The sequence below is a fragment of the Notamacropus eugenii genome, chromosome 4 (genome assembly GCF_028372415.1).
Source record: "Notamacropus eugenii isolate mMacEug1 chromosome 4, mMacEug1.pri_v2, whole genome shotgun sequence".
Classification (NCBI taxonomy): domain Eukaryota; kingdom Metazoa; phylum Chordata; class Mammalia; order Diprotodontia; family Macropodidae; genus Notamacropus; species Notamacropus eugenii.
In genome coordinates this window covers 55646181-55668802 of record NC_092875.1, presented here as the reverse complement: position 1 = coordinate 55668802, position 22622 = coordinate 55646181, and the positions used below count along the sequence as shown (strand labels likewise).

The 22622-nt window shown below is 37.7% G+C and overlaps 1 protein-coding gene across 17 annotated transcripts in view; it reads right to left on the bottom strand.

Moving 5' to 3' along the window:
* Positions 1 to 22622, bottom strand: part of GATAD2A (GATA zinc finger domain containing 2A) — a 245934-nt gene that overhangs the window by 89533 nt on the left and 133779 nt on the right. For 15 of the 17 annotated variants that reach the window (XM_072601130.1, XM_072601117.1, XM_072601121.1 and 12 more), the window contains one exon: positions 3741 to 4012. In XM_072601130.1, the coding sequence (XP_072457231.1) occupies positions 3741 to 4003 (263 nt within the window). In that variant the 5' untranslated portion in view covers positions 4004 to 4012. Of the gene's footprint in view, positions 1 to 3740; positions 4013 to 13510; positions 13552 to 14428; positions 14574 to 22622 lie in introns of those variants that run through there. The other 2 variants (XM_072601131.1, XM_072601134.1) reach the window with 2 other exon arrangements.

The window sequence follows — 22622 nt, the reverse complement described above, 5'->3', positions numbered from 1 at the left end:
ATTCTCACCATATGGAGCTTAAAGTCCCATGCTAGGGTCAGTAAGCAGTGTTGAGAAGACACAGGATTGTTGATTACTCCCTACTGAAAGGTACTCTAAATCTTTGACTTTCATAACACTATACTCTCCTGACTATCCTACATCTCTGATCAATTTTTTTAAAGTCTTTTTTGGTTATAGTGCCCATCTATAACCTGGATTTCTCCAGTTTCTCTTTTCCCTGCTATCTCATCAACTGCCATGGGTTTAATTATGAACTCTGCTAATCAGCTCCTGTACTCCATTCTTGCAGCACCAACTGCCTCCTGGACATTTCCATGAGGATGTATCATTACTATCTTAAGCTCATTATGTCCCAATTGTAACTGATCATATGTTCCCCTAAAACAGCCTCACTGCAAAACTTTCTTATTCTGGTAAGTTCACTATGGCATATTCCTATTTACCCAAATTCACAACCTAGAGTCATTGAATGCTCCCCTCTCCACTCAACCACATATCTAATCATTGTCATTTTGTTGATTCTGCCTCCACAGTATCTCTGATGACTACTTCCTTCTCTGAATTCACATGTCCACCACTCTAGTTCAAGCTCTGATCACCTCTTACCTCAACTAATGTAATAAAACTCCCTTTAGTCTTGGCCATCTTCAATTCATCATTCACAGGTGCCAAACAGCTCTTAATGTATACAAGCAAGCATATTATTCCTATGTTTCATAGCTCCCTAGTGCCTCTGGAATAAAATATAAACTCAACCTTGAATTTAAGCCCTTCCACATTTGATGCCAATGTACCTTTCCAGATTTATTTTCACACACTACACCTTCCTGCCAAATTGTGGACTCTATTTGCAGAATATTGCTCTGCATTCATATAATGCACTCCCTTCTCATCTCTGTCTTTTAGAATCAATACCTTCAAGATTCAGCTCAAAGTACTACCTCTCCCACTGGACTTCCTTAATTCACCAATTGATAAAGCATCTTCTTTCCTTAATCAATCCACATTTATTAAGTATCTATTATGTGCCAAGCACATAAGGCAACTATACAAGGGATACAAAAAGAGGCAGGAAAACAAACAAAAACAGTCCTTGTCCTTAAGGAGCTCACAATCTAATGTGGAAGACAAAAGTTTGCAGATATGTATAAACAAGCTATATAGGAAAAACAGAAAACAACTGGGAGGAAAGGCGCTAGAATTTGAAAACATTAAAGTTTCCTGTAGAAGATCAGATTTTAACGGGGGCTTGAAGGGAACTGAGGAAACTAGAAAGTGAAGATGAGGAAACAGAGCATTTCAAGTATGGGGGACAGCCAGAAGATGTCCAGGGCCAAGAGACAGAATGTCTTCTTCAAGGAAGGCCAGTGTCAATGGATCAAAAAGTCTATAGTAAAGAGTAACGTCTAACACTTGGGGGGGGGGGGGGGGGGACGACAGACAGACAGACAAATAAGATGGGGGAGGCTAGGTTATGAAGAGCTTCGAATACCAAAAAGATAATATCATATTTTATCATGGAGGTAACAGGGAGCCAGTTTATTACGTGGAGGAAAGTGAGAAGGAAGGACAGCAGCTGACAGTAGTATGGGCTAGACCTGAATTTTAGGAAAATCAATGGGGGATGAACTGGAGTGGAGAGAAAATTTCAGGCAGGCAGATTTGCCAAAAGGGCACTGCGGGAATCCAGGCATGAAGTGATGAGGGCCTACACCAAGGTAGTAGCAGTATCAGAAGAGAGGAGTACAGATGAAAGATGCGACAGTTTTTATGGTTTGTCCTTTGCTCTCGAAGAGGACCATAATATCAAAAAGATAAATGCCATGACTTGCAAGTAAACTAGATTTAAGTGAAGCAGGGCTGTGCAAAGCCACCACCCTCACTTTCTCCTCCAGAATCATCTGGATCCAGTGATCAGGTGTAGATCAGGACAACTGGAGATGGCTCAGCTACGAGATGCTGCAAAAGTGAGATTGATAAGCCTTGGCATCAGATTGAATATGTGGAATAAAAGAAGGCGAGAAGTTGAGGATGATACCTAGAACGTGAGCCTAGGACAATAGTGTTGCCTTTGACAATAATGGGAAGTTTGGAGAAGTGGAGGGTTTGGGGGAAGAATAATGACTACCTTTTCTCATATTTGTACCTACTGTTTAGCACAGTGCCTTGACATGTAATTGGTGTTTAATGTATTTTTACTGGACTGTTCCATTTATCTATTTTTTTCCCAGTACTAAATAGTTTTGATAATTACTACTTTAAAATAACAGTTTTGAGGGAGGTTTAGAAATATATAATTCTCTCTTCCTTTCTACTTTTATCATTGTTTTCCTTGATATTCCAGATTTTTATTGTTCCTCAAAATAAAATTTGCCATTATTTTTTCTGACTCTATAAAGCATTGCATTGGCATAGTGCTAAATCTGTAAATTATTGAGGTGGTATTGCCATTTTACTTGAGTTAAGTTCTTTCAAATAACACTTCTTTTTTTCTGAGAGGTGAAAGAGTGGTGTTCCTCAAACCCTTTCACATTTTTCACCAGCTAGGAGACCAAGTTATATTTTATATGCATGCAGCTATCACGTGACTTTTGAAGGAAGACAAACCTAGCAAAAATCTCTGCAAATTATTGTCATCACACTTTAAAAACAATTTTAACCCACGTCTTTAGCTTTTATATCATGTTCATTTGGGAGAAAAATCTGCGTTAAATATCTCTAACAAGGGCCTAATATCAAAGATATATAGACAAGAAAAAGAAATAAGACAAAAGGCCAGTATCAAAAGATAAGAGGTCAAAGTACATGAACAATTCTCAAAGAAGAATAACAAGCTATTAAGAAAAACAAAAATCAAAACAGCTCAGAGGGCTGAGGTCAAAACCAGAAAACTGGCAAAGATAGAAAAGGGGTCAAGGGGGAAGAATAGTAAAAGTCAGAGGGATTATGGAAAGGACAAGCACACTACTGTACTACTGGTAGAGCTGTGGATTGATCCAACTATTCTGGAAAGTAAGAACTACTTAAAGAAAGTTAAATAGCCAAATCTCCGAACTTAAGGGATTCCACTGCTAGGCACGTACCAAAAAGGATTCAAATGAGAAAAAGAAAGGCTGTATATACATCAAAATATTTATAGCAGCATGTTTTTTGGGCAATAGCAAAGAACTGGAAACAAAGTACATGCCCACCGATAAGGGAATGGCTAAACAAATTGTGGTATATGAATGCAATAGGATATTACTATGCTTAATAAACAATGAATACGACTAATATAGAGAAACAAGAGAAGATATTTATGAACTGATGCAAAGTAGAATAAACAGAACCAAGAAAACAACCTAAACAATGATTACAAAAAGGTAAATGGAAAGAACAAAACAAGAGTCTGAATGCTGTAAAATTAAAATGATTACACCTGGTCCCAAAGAAAAGATACAATAAGGTGTGCTCTACATACCCCCTTCCCAAACTATGAGGAGGTATGAAACATGAAATTTCGGAAATTTTTTCAACGTAATTTAATTTTGCCAAACTGTTTTTCTTCCTTTTTAAAGATTATTATAGGGATGGCTCTCTGGAAAGGAGAGATAGGAGAGAAACTGGAATATGTAGGTGATGTAAAAAAAAGGTACTAAACAGCACGGTAAAACGCTACGTAAAGTACTAGACCTTGTTAGTTCAGCTTTTAAGATTCAAAATTTCAGCTGGCACACTTTCACCAAGTTGCTACCTACCTTTTTGAGGTACTCATATCCACTGGCTCATCACTTGTCTGTACTTCCACCTTAATAGTCGCCTTAACTTCCCCTCCTTTTAGTAATCCTTGGACCTTGGCTACTCCAGGCTCAGACTTCATTTTCAAATCACCTTCGGTCTTGTGGTCTGATCCCAGTAATCCTTTCTCCATCTTTATTTTTTTACTATCCACATCATTTAGAGTTGTTTCACGTTCAAGTGCTCGCTTTTGACTCCGTGTTCTGCATGCTTCCTCAGTCATTCTGAAGTTCTAGAAGAGGGGAGAAGACAAGTTCAAAATTTTCTGAAATAAAGTATATATCTTACTTATTTTTTGTTTCTTTGAAGTTGTCTTTCTGAATGTTTCCTCCAGCCATAATGATGACAAGGGTTGCTATAGCCAAACAAGGAGTCTCTGAAGTACATCATAAAATTCCTCACTTCCTTCAAAAAGGTCTTTCTTATAAACCTTGGGCATGGCTCCTAGTCACCCATATCATTATGGCAAAGAGAAATTGATAAGTAATAGTAAGTATGGGAATACAACTATAAACCAACCTAATGCACAACCAGAAACCTTCAAAGATGAAAAAGCAAAGTTGGCTGCTTACCAAAAAGAAAAGAGCTTCTCTCTGCATTCCAGTCTCAAAGTCAAATAAAATACAAGAAACCTAGACCTGAATTTCTCTGAAATGTCTGTCTGTGGGGTCTGTAGCACCTGCATTTGCTGTCAGTTATCAGAAATCTTAGGTGAAGGGGAAAAGAACTACCTTGTCTTGCAGGAAAAGAGTTCCTTCTGAATTTCTGTCCAGTCTATTCCACAAGAAACTAAGCTACTGCCATTGTGATAGTATTCAAGTTGATACTTTCTACTCCCTTTTAATGAATGAGGCCCGTTTGCACATTCGGAGCACAGGAAATGCTCAACTCCTCTGGGATCATACTTAACCCCTGCAATTCCAGAGTCATTGAAACTTTTAGGCTGGATAGGTTTGGGCATTTCACTCTGCCACTGTCCTGTACCTGCATCACACACATATCTACATGAAAAAAGCTGAGTCAGTTTTTGATCCCATGACATCACTGGGCTCCACATGACCCTTCCCAGGATTCAGTCTGAGAGACAAAGCACTTTCCAGAAAACCAGTCTGAACCGGTTCCAGACAACAAGCTGAAGTGTTGTTAACCCTCACAGAGACACGACAGCACAGTAGCAGCAGTAGCAGCAGCAGCAGCAGCAATGTATGTCTGCAAGACTGTTGTTGGCATTCCAAAACACAAGTCTGTCAGGGTAGCATCACTGCTCTTAAAGGGGCAGTTGACTAAAATTTCCAAAGGAAGACTATTGAAACTATTTCGGACTTGTGGACTTTTCTGTGGCAAAAGAGGTTCATTGTTTTGTTTTGTTTTTAGGAGTAGATACCTAAGAAAGTGCAAGTCTTGTGCAAGAAAGCACAAGATACAGAGAGAATTAAGGACTGAAAGTCTGTTTTACTTATCAAAGTAGAACTAAAAAGGCTAACAGTCACTGAATGACTTGAAAAAAAGGGATATCTCGAAAGGAAAACACTCTCTCTATGCCATTACTTCAGTAATCCAAAAATCAGAAGGTCATAATTTCTTAGCTTTACTGAGTTTAGCTATTCCCATTTAGGAAAACAGCAGTCCATTACACAGCACACAAGGCTTCCTTATCAACTTAAAAAGGGGACAAACGTGAATTAATTTGCCATAAGCCTCATCCACTTTCCCAGTGCCATTCCTGAGCCTCCATCATAGCTTTACTAATACACTCCTGACTACCACCTTTCTTCATAAACAGTGGACTTCTACCCAGGAGCTGTATGATGACATGGCAACATAAATGATCAAAAAGTTATTATTCAAACTGGTTCACTTCTGAGTCCATTTACAGAGTTAGCCTGTCCGTTCTGCTCATTTTACAGATCAGAAAACAAAGGCCCTAAAAAATTGACTTTGCCTATCTGTGTCTCAGCCTGTTCATCTATAAAATGGGGAATGGTAGGGAATAACAATGATCACTCAATAAATAGCCTCTAAGGGGATATTCTTTCCAGTTTCAAATCAAGGATTCTATGACTTTCCCTAAAATCAAACAGCCAGTTTAAAAAAAAGTCTAAACAGTAGAGTTAGGCCTTTTAAACTCAGGTCAGCAGACCCCCAAAGGTAGTGTGTTTTTCATACTGTCTTGGAACAATGGCACCATACTGCTTATGATATGAACTTTCAGGGACCTAATATTAATGAAGCAATATAAAGAACAACCTCATTTTACAAGGAACTAAATGAGAATCAGGTTCTACTTTGGGAACTGGTTATACCATCTCACTTTCAGTTAAACATAAAACACACACTTAAAATGTATGGAAGTGAATGCTGAAAACTAAAAATAAATAAATTAACTAAAACAACAACAACAAAACACATCACCCACTTAAGCAGGACTGATCCCAAATAGAATCAGAAAGACAATTTTTTTTCATGAGATGTAGTTGAAAAAGTATTAGAAATGGAAGGGAGAAGGCTGGATTGACATTTGGAGACGCCTATTGCTATCAATTATTATCACTGACTATATGAGCATACTATTGCCATTTGGAAAAATAAATTCTTAAGTTGAATTGCTGTGGCCTGATCATTATAGTGACCAGTCATGATTTCAGAGAACTAATGGTGAACCATGGCACCCTTTTCTCAGGAGAGTCAAGAGATTTTTGGCATGAAATGACACATATGTAGTCCTATAAATTTGCTTAACTGTCCTTTGTTACCAGGAAGGGCTCTATCACTAGGGGTCAGTCAATGGAGAGTGACAATAATATATTTTTTTTAAAAAACAGCACTGATATAACCTTTAAAAAAATAATAAACTCAAGCTGAAAACACAACTAACTGTATTATTCAAACTTAAAAAGACAAAATGGTTCTTTAGATTAAAAGGACAATTCAGTTCATTGCACCACAGAACAGTAGAGCTAGAAGAAATTGTGGACAGCATCTTAAATACATTAACTGAATCCATAAAGACTTAGAAATCAGTATAAAAATACCTCTGAGCTAAAACAGGTTTTGTGAAAATGATGCAAAATTGAGAAATTAAGGTAATTTTCAAGCTGAAAAAGTACAGCATGAAATAATTTTTCACATTTTATTTTTAATATTATAAGGAGAAAATATCAAAAGAATTGAAATTCTCACAAAAATTCACATATCCAACAGAGTTCCTAATGGATATGTGAGCAATAACTTAACTTATTAGGCTCCTATATTCTACTTACGGGAAAAGTGATGACCAGAGAATAAGTTACACTACCTCTTGAGTGTACTATGGTATCATAATGGAAACACCACGGGAAGGAAGCCAGGAGACTTGGGCTCCAGTCTTGCCTCAGTGCTTAACTAGATATATCACATATCTCTGCTGAAGGATTCTCCCCCTCCTTGGGCCTCAGTTTCCTCATTTGTAAAAAATAAAGGTTTTTGAACTAGGTGATCTCTAAAGCCCCTTTCATTTCTGAAATTCTAAGGCTGTGAATTCTCCAACATGACAAAGCTAACTGGCATCAGAGTCAAGACCAAAATGCAGGTTCCCTGATTCTTGGAGTTTATGCTGCTTACACTAATAATGGTGTTTAATCAAAATAATAGTGTTAGGCTCTAGTAAACCAGGAATTTTGAACAACTCTAGCTCCTTCCAAGGGTCCTTTCATTTACCAGCTGTGTTGCTCTTCCTCTCACCTCTCTTCCCAAATTCCCATTTTAGCTCCAAAAGTAGTCTATAATTCTTAATCTGAGATTATTCATCCACAACAACCAAGCCAATATCATAAATAGTTCTTCAGATATGTGCTTCTCTCATCTCTCCCAAATATTCTTTCAGGTTTATAACGGTGCTAAAAAAAAACTAAATGGTAAGTCAGAAAAACTTTTTTATACTAAAAACCCTTGAATCTGTCCCTTTAGGATTAATTAACCTAAAACTCTGCTTGTAATCAACCCATCAATCAATCAGCCAATAAGCAATAAGTGACAGGCATTGCACTAAGCGTTTTTTAATCACAGATAAAAAGCAAGCAATCCTTACAATCAAAGAGTTTTACACATTTTATCAGAAGACAATGTGAACAACAGGAATAATTTCACATATTTGTTTTTATATAATTAAAAAGGTAATTGGTAAAGAGTGGGCACTAGCAGCTATAGAGACAAGAAAGGGTTTTAAGTAGTCCTTGAACTGAAGCTAGAAGGATGTCATAGAGGTCTAAGAGACAAAACTGAAAAAGGATATTTATGAGGCAAGTTGGACAGTTAGTGAAAAGGCATGTCAAAGGCATATCACTTACAAAACACTTAATACTGGAGAGGGAGGGGGAGAAAATTTAAAACTTATGGAAGTGAATGTTGAAAACTGAATTTGAAAAAATAAAACACTTAATATGTAATGGGCACTGTATTAAGCTCTGAAGACACAAGGGAAAAGTACAAACATTCTCTGCCCTCAAGAAGCTCACATCCTAATGGAAGAGATAACACAAAAACAGAGTTAGAAGATAAAGAGTAAATGGAAGGCAAACTTCCAGAGCAAATGTCATTTCACATGAGAAACAGTAAGAAAGCTAGTTTGACTAGAACACGAAGAGCATGAAAGAGTAATAAGGCTAAAAAGGTAGTCCAGGCTGTGAAGGGCTTTAAAATATCAAACAAAGGAGTTTATTTCTGACACTAGAAGTAATACAGAGTCCCTAGATTATACTGAGGAGACGTGACATGGCTCAAAAGCACTTTAGGAAAATCATTTGAGGCACAGTGGAAGATGGATTGGAGTGGGGAGAGACTTGAGGTAGTAAGACCACTCAGGAGGTTGTTCTAAGAACCCAAGCAAAGGGGCAGCTAGGTGCTGCAATGTGGATAGAGCACCACCACTAGAGTCAGGAGGACTTAAGTTCAAATTTGGGCTCAGATATTTGACACTTACTAGCTGTGTGACCCTGGGCAAGTCAACTAATCCTGATTGCCTCACCTTGCCTCCTTCCACCACCACCACCCCAATAGCCCAAGCAAGAGATGATAAGAACCTGAACTAGGATGGTGGCTTTCTGAGTAGAGAGAAAGGGATTTATAGAAGAAATACTGTGGAAAGAGAAACCACAAAATTTGGAAAATGACTGTAGAGGATGACAATTCTATGTCACTTTCTTGCTTTTAAAACTTTCAATTATTCCCTACTACCAAGCCAAATTGTCACTGAAAGTTTTCCACAATCTAACACTATAAGCTTATCTTCCTCTACGAGAAGCCTTTTCCCAGCCCCTCTTAATTCCAGTGTCTATTGATTATTTCCAATTTATCTTGTATAAATTTGTTCATTCAATGTTTATTTACTGATTCTACTCCAAAGTAAGTCTTCTACAGAAGTCAGCTAGACTTATTTACAGTATCCTAAACACACCACTATCTCTCGTCTGGTCATCCTGAGATAGCAGCCATAATGCTTTATACAAGTTCTATGAAACCTTCAAAAGCTAGTTCAAGTCCCAACCTTCTCCCATGAAAAACCAGTTAAATAAGCATTTATTAAGTACGAGCTACGTGGGAAGCACCGTGCCCTGAGGACACCATAAATCATCCAAAGAGCCTCTACCCTACCCTAAATTTCACAATGTCTTGTTCATTCAAAATTCTTTGAGTCTTTTAAGTTTCTTCATCTTTAAAATGAAGAAGTCAAGATTACATGTATCTCTAAGATTCTATCTCTAATAGTCCATGAATCTATGATTATGAGTGGGATAAGTTTAGTGAAGACTTCTCAGATTGTAATTCTTCTCCCAGGGGTGAGGTAAGACCTAGAGGCTCAAGGTTACAATATTTTTAGAATAGAATAGTCCCATATAAGGATATAAAACTGTGTGGTGTATTAGGGTCTCAATGACTGGATAAAACTTACATAATTCCTCGATGTCTTCATTTCAAAAGGGATTGGTTAGATTTCGTGTCTAGAATGTAAGATCATATTCTCAGCTAATGAGGATAATGGTCAGTGGGGGAGGAGGGACTTGCATTAGGGTCTATATAAATCACTGCCTTTTCTTTGTCTTCGGCTTTCCTACTCCAGGTGAACTGGTACAGGATTGTCCCGCTTCTTGAGAATCGAATAAATAAACTTTCTGTCATCACTTTGAGAGGCCTCTGAGTAATTAATTGAAGTAGGGACCTGAGCCATCCCACACAATTATATTTAGACACTGTACCTGTCCTGAAGATTATAACATTCATTCCTTTCTCATCCAAAAGTTTTTTTTAAAGCTACATCCACTTTTAAAGCCACTTCCACTTCCCTCACTGTGTTCAAATCACTCTGTAATCTGGCTTCTTAAATTATCATTCAACTGAGATTTCTTCTTCCAAAGTTACTAATAATTTTTTAACCGCCATATCTGATAACCTCTTCTCAGTTCTCATCCTTCCTAACCTTTGGCAGAATTTGAAACTGTTGGCCAACTTCTCCATAATCTGTCTTCTGAGTTTTTGTGACAGTGTTTCCTCCACTTGGCTTTCTTCCTAAATGGTCACTTCTCAAATTCAAAGAAACCTGGGAAAACCCATGAGTGATCAGACCTAGGAGTAGAATTTATATAATAACAACATGATAAAGAAACATAAATTTGACAGGTTTGAGACTTCTGTTCTATTCAATGACCAACCATGATTCCAGAGGATTAATAATGAAACCTGGTACTTATTTTTTAACAAAAGAAATAATGGACTTGAGATGCAGAATGAGACATATGTTTTTTGGATACAGCCAATGTGAGAATTTGTTTTGTCTATGCATATTTATTACAATAAATGTTTTTCTCTTTCTTCTAAAGGGGAGGGGAGATTTAGGAGGGTGAGGGAGGATAAGGGAGAGAGAAAAGAAGGAAGGAAGGAAGGAAGGAAGGAAGGAAGGAAGGAAGGGAGGGAGGGAGGGAGGGAGGGAGGGAGGGAGGGAGGGGAGGGGAAGGGAAAATGGAGGGGAAGGAAAGGAATTTTTTAAAGGGTCACTCACTAATGTACTGCTGGCACAGCTGTGAACTGATCGAACCATTCTGGAGAACAATCTGGAACCATGATCAAAGGGCTTTATAAAACTATGCATATACCCTTTGATTCAGCAATACTGCTGCTAGATCTATATCGCAAAGATGTTTATAAAAAAAAGGTCCTCATCCCTTCATACCTGGACTACTGCACTAACCTACTAGTTGGTATCCCTGACTCAAGTATTTCCTCACTTCAATCCATCCTCCACACAGCTGCTAAAGCAATTTTCCTAAATCACAAATCTGTTACCTCTCCCTCTCCTTAATGATACATCCTAGTACCTTCCTATTACTTCCAGGATAAAATTTTTAAAACATCTTTATTTTGGCATTTAAAACCCTTAACAACCTGTCCCCTTCCTACATTTCCAGTCTTCTTACTCCCTGCATGTACTCTAAGATCCAAAAAATACTGGCCTTCTGGATGGTCCTTGCACAGGATATATGTCTTAACAGTCTCCCCCACCCCAAGCTTACAATGCTCCCCTTTCTAACCTCCTATTTCTGGTTCTTTCCCCCACTCCCATACCAATGACTTATCTCTGAGATTACCTCCCATTTATACTGTATATATCACAGTTGGTTTACATGTCTCCTGAATAAGAATATAAGCTGTAAAGGGTAGAGACTGCTTTTACCTTTCTCTATAGCCCAACATTTGGCATAGCAGTACTAAGGAAAATGAAGGCTCCAGAAGAGAAACTCTTAAGGTCCCTTGCAGAAGGGTCATTTTATGTATAGGCTTCTTGTCAGGACTGTATACAATCTATTTTGTATATCTAACTTTTGCCCCCTTACCTAAACCATATGCCAAATTAAGGTCCTGGTCTTGTATTTACTTAATTGTTTATCTATTTCACCCCTATCCAGAATCGAGGTAAGTGCTGAGTACATAGCAATGACATAATAATTCACATTTACATGGCAATTTTTTTTCACAATAACTATGAACAATTATTTTGATTCCCATTCTGCAAACTAAGAAACTGAGGCTCAGAATGGAATTTTCCAAAGGTCACAAAGATAGTAAGTCATGGAGTTAAAAAGTTAAATAGTTAAAAAGTACTTGTCACTACACCATCATTAAATAAGACTTGATAATTTCTATTTAAGTTGAGTTACAATTTTTCTCCAGCAGAGGTGAAAGAACTAAACCCTTTAATAAAGACAAAGCCAAGAGTTTATTATGAAGCAGAAGAAACTGGAATTCTGCCAATTCAAGTAGAGAGGAACTGAGCTAGCCCTTCTGCCACCAAAATACCTCCCCAAGATAAATCATTCTCTAATGAACCGATACATAGACATTCTCCTCTACACACCAAAATTGTAAATATTTTCATAAATCGGTGTCATTTTGGGGGTGAGAAAAGAGAGGTGATAACCTCAGTGAGTAGAAAGCTGCCTCACTGCCCTACACAACTTGGTAGAGTACTGGGAGCACCAGTGTCCCTTTGGAAACAGCACTGCTTCTGTGCCTGTTTCTACCTTCCACTGGTTCAAGATCCCCCAAGGTCACTTCGTTTCATGGTAATTCGTTCATTCGTTACCTTAGTGTTTAAATTGGGTAGAACCTGACATAAATTTTCCAGTGGTGATTGTCTTTTCCTCTCCCCCAAGGCAATACAAGTGTTATAACCCAAATGAAATGCATCCAAAAGCAGGGTGGGGAGTAACCAGACACACCTGTATGACTACCACGAAGCTAGCATTTGGCATCTATGGTGACTACTGGCATTAATCCAGAGAGATTTGAAAAAGTCAAATCCTAAGAAAGAAAAGCTGTTTAGGGAATGAAATCTGAAAGAAAAATTCCTATGAAAAAGTACGGTATTAATATTACACTAGGAATATTGCCCCTTTTTTTCCAGTAAAGAACTAAGGTTCCTGGCACAATAACAATAGATTCTTCAGGGCTGAAACATAAGAATTAAATAGATGTGTATAGTCAATTATTTCAAAACTCTTGGTATAGGAAAGAGGTGCTTAGGGAAAATATTTCCATCAAACTGAGGTTCAATTTTAAAAATATTATTAAATGGTGCTTTTCAAACCTATAAAGCATTTTACATAAAGTATCTTATTTGAGTTTCAGAACAACACACTGAGATAGGTACTACAAATATTATTATCCTCATGTAAGAGATAAAGAAAATGGACTTCAGAAAGTTTAAGTAATTTACCATGGTCATAAAGTTAATGAATGCTGGAAGCATGGTTTGGACCCAGGTTTTCCCAAATCTAGGTCCAGTATTCAATTCCTATGAAATACAACCACCACCACCACCACCAGCCTGTTCTCTCCTGCCTGGTAACTTCCTTATCACCACTGACAATTTGGGAAAAAACCTGCTTCCATCTCTGCTCAATTAATTCTGGACTTCGCATCCTCAAAAGCAGTCTTGACTCTAAGAGGTACCTTGCTCAGACACCTCCTCTTCCCTTCTAGTTTCCTTTTATTGTCATCTTTACCCTGTGAGAATTTAAGCCCCTTAAGGGAGGGAACTACATTGTGCATTGCTCTTGTACTAGTAGTATTCCATGGCAGCTAGTAATATAGAGCCCAAGTCTGGAGTAAGGAAAACGTGACTTCAAATCCAGCCTCAGACATTTACTAGCTGTGTGATCCTGGGCAAGTCACTTAAATCTGTCTGCCTCAGTTTCCTCACCTGTAAAATGAGCTGGAGAAGGAAATGGCAAACCACTCCAGTATCTCTGCAAAAAGAAAACCCCAAAATAGGGTCAATGAAGAGTTAAAAACGACTGAAAAACAACTGAATAACATATACTAGTATCCCCAGGACTTAGCAAAAGCCCTGGCAAATAGTTAGCTCTTCCTTCATAAATGCTTCTTCTAAATAAAGTCCTCTTCATATTCTGTTTTTCCAAGGTTTCTCACAGTTCTTACACTATACTCAAATGCCTCTTCTAGATGTAATATTCTATGTACTGAGGTACCTTTCAGGCTTGATGTTTTGTCATCTGAAATCATTTTTAGTTCTGACATGCTATATTTCTTTCTAGCTCTGATAGGGTTATAATTCTATGGTTCACAGAATAAACATACTTTCATGTGAGAGTTTATTCATGAAAAAAGGGGGCTGGGGTTTAGTGGTCTCCAAACTCACTAAGAGTTAACTGTGTATTGATTAGAGAAATGCAAAATTAAAACACCTCAGACCTAATGGATGGTCTAATGACAGAAAAGGAACATGATAAAAACTGGAGAGAATGTGGAAAAATTGGGACACTAATGCACTGCTGGTGGGGTTGTGAACTGATCCAACCATTCTAGAGAGCAATGTGGAACTATGCCCAAAAGGCAATCAAACTGTGCATACCCTTTGATTCAGCAATACCACTATTATATCTCTATCCCAAAGAGATAAAAAAAAAAAAGGGAAAAGGAACTACATATACGAAAATATTTATAGCAGCTCTTTTTGTGGTGGTAAAAAATTGGAAATCAAGATGATGCCCATCAATTGAGGAGTGGTTGAACAAGTTGTGGTATATGAATGTAATGGAATACTATTGTGCTACAAGAAATGATAAGCAGGCAATCAGAAAAATGTGGAAAGACTTACGTGAACTGATGCAAAATGAAATGAGCAGAACCAGGAGAACACTGTACACAAAAAGAGCAACGATGATCAGCTATGAATGACTTGGCTCTTCTCAGCAATACGGTGATTCAAGACAACTCCAAAGGACTCATGAAAAAAGTGCCATCTACATCCAAAGAAAGAACTAATGGAGTCTCAAGGCAGATGGAAGAAGCATTATATTTTCACTTTCTTTGTTTTTTCATGGTTCTTTTTTTTGGCTATTTCTTCTTTCACAACATGACTAATATGGAAATATGCACATATATAACCTATATCAAACTGCTTACAGTTTTTGGGAAGGGGATGGGGAGAGAAAAATTTGGAACTCAAAATTTTTTTAAAGTTAATGTTAAAAGTTGTCTTTACATGTAACTGGAAAACATAAAATATTGTTTTTTTTAAATGAGTTAACAGTGTAAATTAACAGCCAAAAAAATCCCACATACCCTGATTTTATCTTAGGCACATTAAGAGAAGCCTGGCATCCAGCATAAAGCAAGTGAGTTTCACAGATCTCTGTCTTAGTCATATCATATTGCTCCTTATTCATTCCTTGGCACCATGTTTTTAATTTTTTTTTATTCCCCCCCCCCAAATTTATTAATTTTGTTTTCAGTTTTCAACATTCACATCCACAAGTTTTAAATTTTCTTCCTTTCCCTCCCCCCAATGGCATACAATCTTATACAGGCTCTTCACATACATTCCTATTAAACACATCTTCACCTTAGTCATGTTGCATAGAAGAATTAAATGGAAGAAACCATGAGAAAAACAAAACAAAACATAACAAAGGAGAAAATAGTCTGCTTCATTCTGCATTCTGACTCCACAGTTCTTTCTCTGGATGTGGATGGCACTCTGCATCATGAGTCCTTCGGAAATGTTTTAGGTCCTTGCATTGCTGGGAAGTGATAAGTCTAATAAAAATCAGTCCTCACACACTGTGGCTGTTGCTGTGTATAATGTTCTGCTGGTGCTGCTCACTTTACTCAGCATCAGTTCATATAAGTCTTTCTGAAGTCCACTTGTTCGTCATTTCTTACAGAACAATAGCATTCCATTACATTCATATGCCACAACTTGTTTCGCCATTCCCCCAATTGGTGGGCATCCCCTCTATTTCTAGTTCTTGTTGGTACTATGTTTTTACAAGGATATTAACAAGTTAGAGTATGTCCAGATCCAAAAAATCACCAGAAAGAACTGGTGATATTTGGCCTGCAGAAGAGTTAGGGAAAGTAACATGACAGTATCTTCAACTATTCTAAACCTCCTAGTCTCTTCCTGAAGTCTCCCATTATACCCTTCTTCCCCTATCTTCTCAAGCATGGACTTCATATCATACAAAAAATTAAGGCTTTTCATTGTGAAATACTCCTTCCAACCTCTCATCTCACATCACTTAAGACATTTTTCTCTACTATTTCATTTTTCACTTGAGTCTCAGAGGAAGAGGTATTGGATTGGCCCTTCTTGTCAAAGGCAAACCACTGAACCTTTGATTCCCATCAATTCCCATCTTTTCCACTATCATTCCCCCTCTCTCTCACACTTTCAATCTTTTCCTATTGGCCCCCTCCCATATTTCTACAAAGATTCCCATATTTTTCTACTTGATCCAACCATCTCTGCTAGCATCTTTCTATATCCTCCTCTTTATGTCTAAAACTCATTAAGAAGATTCTTCAATACATTCTATTCTCTAAACCCTATGCAATCTTACTTCTGACCTCATCATTCAACCAAAACTGTTCTATCCAAAGGTAGCAATGATCTTTTTTCTATTACATATGTGTACACACACACACACACACACACACACACACACAAGCAGACACTTGACACTCACTAGCTGTGTGACCTTGGGCAAGTCACTTAACCCCAAATGCCTCATCCTGGGTCACCTCCAGTCATCCTGATGAATATCTGGTCGCTGGATTCAGATGGCTCTGGAGGAGAAGTGAGGCTGGTGACCTCCACAGCCCTCCCTCACTCAAAACAAAGTCAAGTGCTAGTCATGTCATCATTTCTCTGATGGCATGGTCTTCTTCGGCAACGAAGGACAAATACACAAAGTATATTTTAATTCTTGTCAAAAGAAATTCCAAAAATTACAGATGATCTCAAAGTGGCCTTGAATGAGTCATCCATTTCACTCCTTCTCTTTTGTGTAGTCACTCAGAATTATGATATTTTCAGCTACGATTGTTGTGGTTTGTCATTTCATATTGTTTTTATCCACGTATTCACCATAGTCTCTTTTCCCTTCACAAAAATTCAAGCCCCCTTTTTTTCACATACCAATAGGCCAGATCCCTCCAGCCCAGCCGGATATTGTGTGCCATGTGGTCCTTTGGCTGACATCACTCTGTAGGGATGTTTCACTTTCCCCCTGATTGCCACATCTCATTTGTGGACAAAGAAAAGACTGCGACTGAATTTTTTCCTTCCAGCTGTCTCAGAACAGGATTCTGAATCACTCATCCAAGGAACTGGACACGACTATGAGTTTAGTTAGTGACAGAACAGTGGCAGAGGTGATCCCTGGATTTGGAATCAAAGGTCCTAGGCTTAATCTTGGCTCTGTCTCTTACTCTTGTGTCATGTTCAGCAAGCCCTCATCTATAAAATGAAGGGTTTGGACCAGATGCTCTCTAAGGGTCATAAGCTAGAGATCTCTTCCTCCGTGGATGGGATTGTTGGTTCAGGCACCAAACATCATTCAAGAACTAAAGTGGTACTTCCTTCAGAGTAATGTCTTGCAAAACAGGTCTTCAAAACATAGCTTGTATTTTCTTTTGTTTTTAGCCAGTTTGGAGTTTCTTCCTAACAGAGACCTGCAAGCAGCATCAATCCTGGCAGATGGGGACCCAGGAGAGAGAGTGCCCTGGAAACAGAAGAGCTGCCAGCGCGCGCGCATACACACATACACACTCACTCAAACACACACATCCTGCCCTGCCCTATGATCTCTTAAATGTCAAATCTAAGCATCTTTTCTCAAATGTTCATCCTTCTAGATCTCTCTGCAGCATGATACTGTTCATGACTTTCTCCTCCTGGATTCTCTTGGTTTTGCAAGCACTGTTTCTCTTTTAGTTCTCTTCCATCTTTATTTCCTTTGCTGGCTTTTCATCCAGGTCAAACTCACTAATGATGGCTGTTCCCCCAATGCTCTCTTCTCTATATATACTTATTGATCTTATCAGCTCCCAGGGATTCAATCATCATCTCTATGCAGATGATTTCCAAATCTAAACATCCAACCCTAACATCTCTTCCTGTCTCCAGATGTCCTGTAGGTATCTTAAACTCAACATGTCCAAAATTGAATTCATTTGTTTTTCTCTACCCTTCTCTTTCAACATTCCCTTCTTCCCAACTTTCTTATTACTACCAAGGGCACCACAATCGTAGTCACTCAGTCACAATCTTGGAATCATCAACTGTTCTCTTGTACTCATTCGAGTATTTTACACATCTCATCTGCTGCTAAGTCTTGTTTCTACCTTCACAATATCTTTCATATACTTCCCCTTCTTTCCACTCAACACAGTCAGTACTCTGGTGCAGACACTAATCACCTCATACTTGGTCTGTTGCAAGAATTTTCTAAATCCCTTGCCTCAAATTTCTCCCCATTCTAATCTGTCTTCCACTCAGCTGCCAAAGCTAAAAAGATAGGTCTGTGTGTCACCCCTAACCCCATATACACTCAATAAAATTCAATGGTTTCCTATTACTTCCAGGATCAAACACAAAGTCTTCTATTTGGCATTTAAAACTTTTCATAACCTGGTCCCTTCCTACCTTTCTCATCATTTTATACTTAACTCTTCTTCATATGTTCTACAATCTAGCTACAGAAGCTCACTTGCTATTTCTCAAACATGGCATTATTTTCTCCTAAATCCATTAGTTTTTATTAGCTGTATTCCATCCTTAGAATGGCCTAAATGTCATCCATCTTGACCTCTACCTCCTGGTTTCCTTGGCCAATGAATTCAACTTCCACCTTTTACAGGAAGGGTTTTCTGCAACCCTACCATAAGAACCTTCTCTTTTTATACTGTTTTCATTGTTAAAGAGTTGGGGTTTTCTTTTGGCAAAGATAGTGGAATTTGCCATTTCCTTCTCATTTTACAGATGAGGAAACTGAGGCAAACAGGGTTAAGTGACTTGCTCAGGGTCACATAGCTAATTAGTGTCTACACCAGATGTGAACTAAGGAAGACGAGTCTTCCTGATTCCAGGCCTGCATTCTGGGCCATCTCCATACTCCTATCTCTATCTTGTATCCACTTAATTATCTACTTGTATTTCTCATTAGAATGTGAGCTCCTTGAAGGCAGAGACTAATTTTTACTTTAGTTGTATCCTCAGTACTTATCAGACTACCGAATATAAAGTAAGTACTTAATAAATTCTTGTTGAATGACTACTTGAAGAATGGAAAGGAGAAAATAATTGGACTTCATAGTCCAATGGACTACAATGGAGTAGGATGCACCACAAAGTAGCGAGGTCTTTAAGAAAATAACAGATGAACATTTCTCATGAATAGGCTCAAAATTACACAGGACTTGGGGTGGAAAGCCTTTCTTTTAAGATTATAGGTTGTACTAGAATTCAGGGCTTCTTAAACCCATATGGGATCATGATCCACAATTTAAGAAGTGCTGTATAATATAAATGACCTCTGAAGGTCCTTTCGAACTCTTTGGTCCTATGATATGAGAGCCAGCATCATTTTCACTTCAATACAGCCTACATCGATAACAATAATTTATAATTTTAAGAATATATTCAGAAACTTGCAAGCTTTACTACCCTAAATGTTATCTGATTTTTGAGTGGTAGGAGAAAGGTAACTATAAAATGCAGAAGACTGTAGAAAACAGATATACAAAAGGGAGTAAGTATACCATGTTTCAATTTAAACTGACATTAAAATGTTTCCACTTCATCACTGATAGAGGTAGAATGTGCAGTTAAACACAATTTCATCAAATCAAAGAACAGAAAGACCAACCTTAGATGGAATTCTGGAATGAGTTTACTTTCTATTCCTTTTCTCCCAGGTAGCAAGAAAAAAGATACAGATATGCTGCCTGGTCAATTTGAGAGAAGGCTTTAAAATACACATAAAAGGAGCGTACTATCCAGCATTGCTGCTATAAATATTTGCATTTTAAACTATTAAAGAAATTCAAGAAATCATAGCCCCGAACATAAGCAATTTACTGTGTGTTTTGAGCTCTGCTGACAGGACTCTTACCGACTCTGCCTATAACCCATATGTCTAAAGATAGCAAAGTAAAATTAAAATTTTAATTTTAAAAAATGTTTTAACTATGTTTACATTACAAGGGCCCTCCTCGACAAGTCACAACCCATTCCCTATCCCTCATGGATTGGGGCCGGGGCGGGGGGAAGGAGAAGGAGATAAAAAAAAAATTTTAAATTAAATATAGCAAAGAAATGACTTGAAAACAAGGACAGAGGTGCTTAAACAAGACTTTAACTTACAAAACTGGATCACTTATAATGGTCTTTATGGCTCTACTTCATTCTTATACAAGTTGACTTGACATGTCTAAAATGCACACCCCCCTTCACCTTCAATGCAATCCCAACCCAGGTACCAGCTTCTACACAAAGCCTTTTCTGATACCTCCAATTTCTCCGTTTCTCTCTCTCTCTCATATGTGGTATATATTTATTTCAGTATAAGCTTACCAAGAGTATATGCTTGCTTTGACAGCAGAACCTGTTTTTGCTGTTCTGTCTTTGTATCATCTAATGCCTAGAAACAATGTTTCCCACTTAGGTGCTTAATAAATATTTGTTGATTTGAACTCAAACTTTGTTTTGGCCTAGTCAGACAGGCTTAAGGTTCTTTGATCCTAAAAAGAGGATCTTTCAAAAATCTTTTGTAGATACCCAGTGATCTGATTTAGGTATCAACAGGAATATGGCAACTAGTGCATTATGGCAACATGATCCCCCCACCCCTCAAAAAAAAATAAGCTAGGAAAGTTACCTACCTAGGTCTTAAAAGTAGGAAACAATTAATTCTTAGAGCTAAAGGACTATGATGAATTTTGTTTAAAAAAAAAATTCAATAAGTAGTTAACAAGATGTCACAGTGGAAAGAATACTAGGTCCAAAGTCAGAACATCCTTTGATTCAAGATCTGGCTCTAACATTTACTAAGACACATGTTCTTGGGCAAATTCATCGAATAACAAGCATTTTATTGCTTATTATATGCCAGGTATTCTGCTAGGGGCTGAGGCAAAGAAAAAAGTGAAACAAACCACCTTTACACCTTTGGGGGCTTACACTGAGGAAAATAACACACACACACACACACACACACACACACAATTAGTCTAAGGAGGTAGAGGTAGAATTACAAGGAATCACTTCTCTGAAGTTCAAATTCCTCAACTGTAAAATGAAAACAAGACATACACTATTTACTTTATCTACTTCCCAAGGCTGTTGCCAAGTCTTGTTAACTACAAAGCTGAAGGACTATAGAAATGAGTCACTGACATTATTAGTTATGAAAAGAAATGTCAATATTAAAAGCATATATATATATAATTTTTTTTAATTAGGAAAAGGTATTGGTTTTAACCCAAACTCTTGGCCTTCAAACAAAAGGTCCTAATATATGTCTCATGATTACCCAATACTGTCTTCTGCTCTACGTAGTTATTTTCCCCTATCCCCCAAGCCCATGTGCTCACTCTGTCACTTTCTTGTCATATCTCATACTGTTCACCACTAAAGAGTTAGAAAAAAATTGACAAGGACCTGCCCAGATTTTGACTTCCCTTAGCACTTCAAAGTGAAAGTAATTATGCTTGGTAGTCACGTATGGAAAAAGAGGCATTTAGCTGCTCACTGAGTATTCTTTTCCTATGGCAGACCTCTTTCTTCCTACTTTAGAAAATAGAAAAGCTATAACATAAAGAAAAATTTTCAATCAAGTAGTATACCCTCAGTAACTAGCAACATGAAGCCACACAGGATGTTGAGGCAGATGACTATAGTGCCTGTTACCAAGGAGGCTGAGACTAGTGGATCATGTAAGTTCAGAAGTTCTGAGCTGCAATAGAACTGAAGCCTTATGTGTGACACAAATATAGTTAGGACAGAAGGAGAGGAAATGTGCAGGGCAATGTACCAGGTTTCCTCAAGAGGGACCAAAAGGCCCAGGTCTGAAACTGAGCAGGCCAAAGTTTCTCTACCATGGACCAGTAGGTCAGTGAGGTTGAACCATGAGTGGCCACTTTACTTCCAGCCTGGGCAAGATAGGGAGTCTATATTTATGTTGACATGTAATTCAAATAAATAGAGAGGAAAAATGTTGAATTTTGGCTTCCTATCCTTAGCATTCCTGCTCCTGAATTTGAGATCTGAAGGTATGAAAACCAACGGACTGAAATACTTATTTATTAAGCTTCAAAATTCACACTTCATACACTGTTATTTAAAACTACTAACTATCAAATTTATGGAAGTGAGTATGCTTCTTTCACAACATACTTCATGACAGTAACCCAAGCACTGTAAAATGCAAACCAAAATCCCTTAATAATTTCTTATGGATTGTGGTCTAAATGCTTATCTAAATTTTTTTATGCATTTATATTTCCAGTCTAAACTATCTTTGATGTAATAAGTTCTTTAAGTTCATTATTCTCCAAAGCAAAAATTGCATTTCTCTTTAGTATACATAACTCAGTTCAACTCAAAATAAATAGCTGTAGTTCAAGTAGAAATGGATAATTTTAATATTCTAGTATTCGTTGAACATCTCCAATTATGATGTTATCCACACTCCTCATGATTTTACCATTTTTCTCAATGGGTAGGGTTGATATCGTAGAAGCACCATGATATTTGAGAAGTTGGATGATCACAGAATTTAGAGCTAGGACGAGGCCTTTGGGATCATCTTTTATTATCTATAACCTATTTTTCTAGACTTATTTTACACTGTCACTCCTTATATACACTCTGTTCCAGCCAAAGAGTATTTATTGTGAATATTTTTTGCACAGACTATATACCAAATGTTCTCCTTTGTCACCCCCTGCCTCTAAGAATCCATACCTTACTTTAAAGTTCAACTCAGGCACTTCCTGTAGGAGAA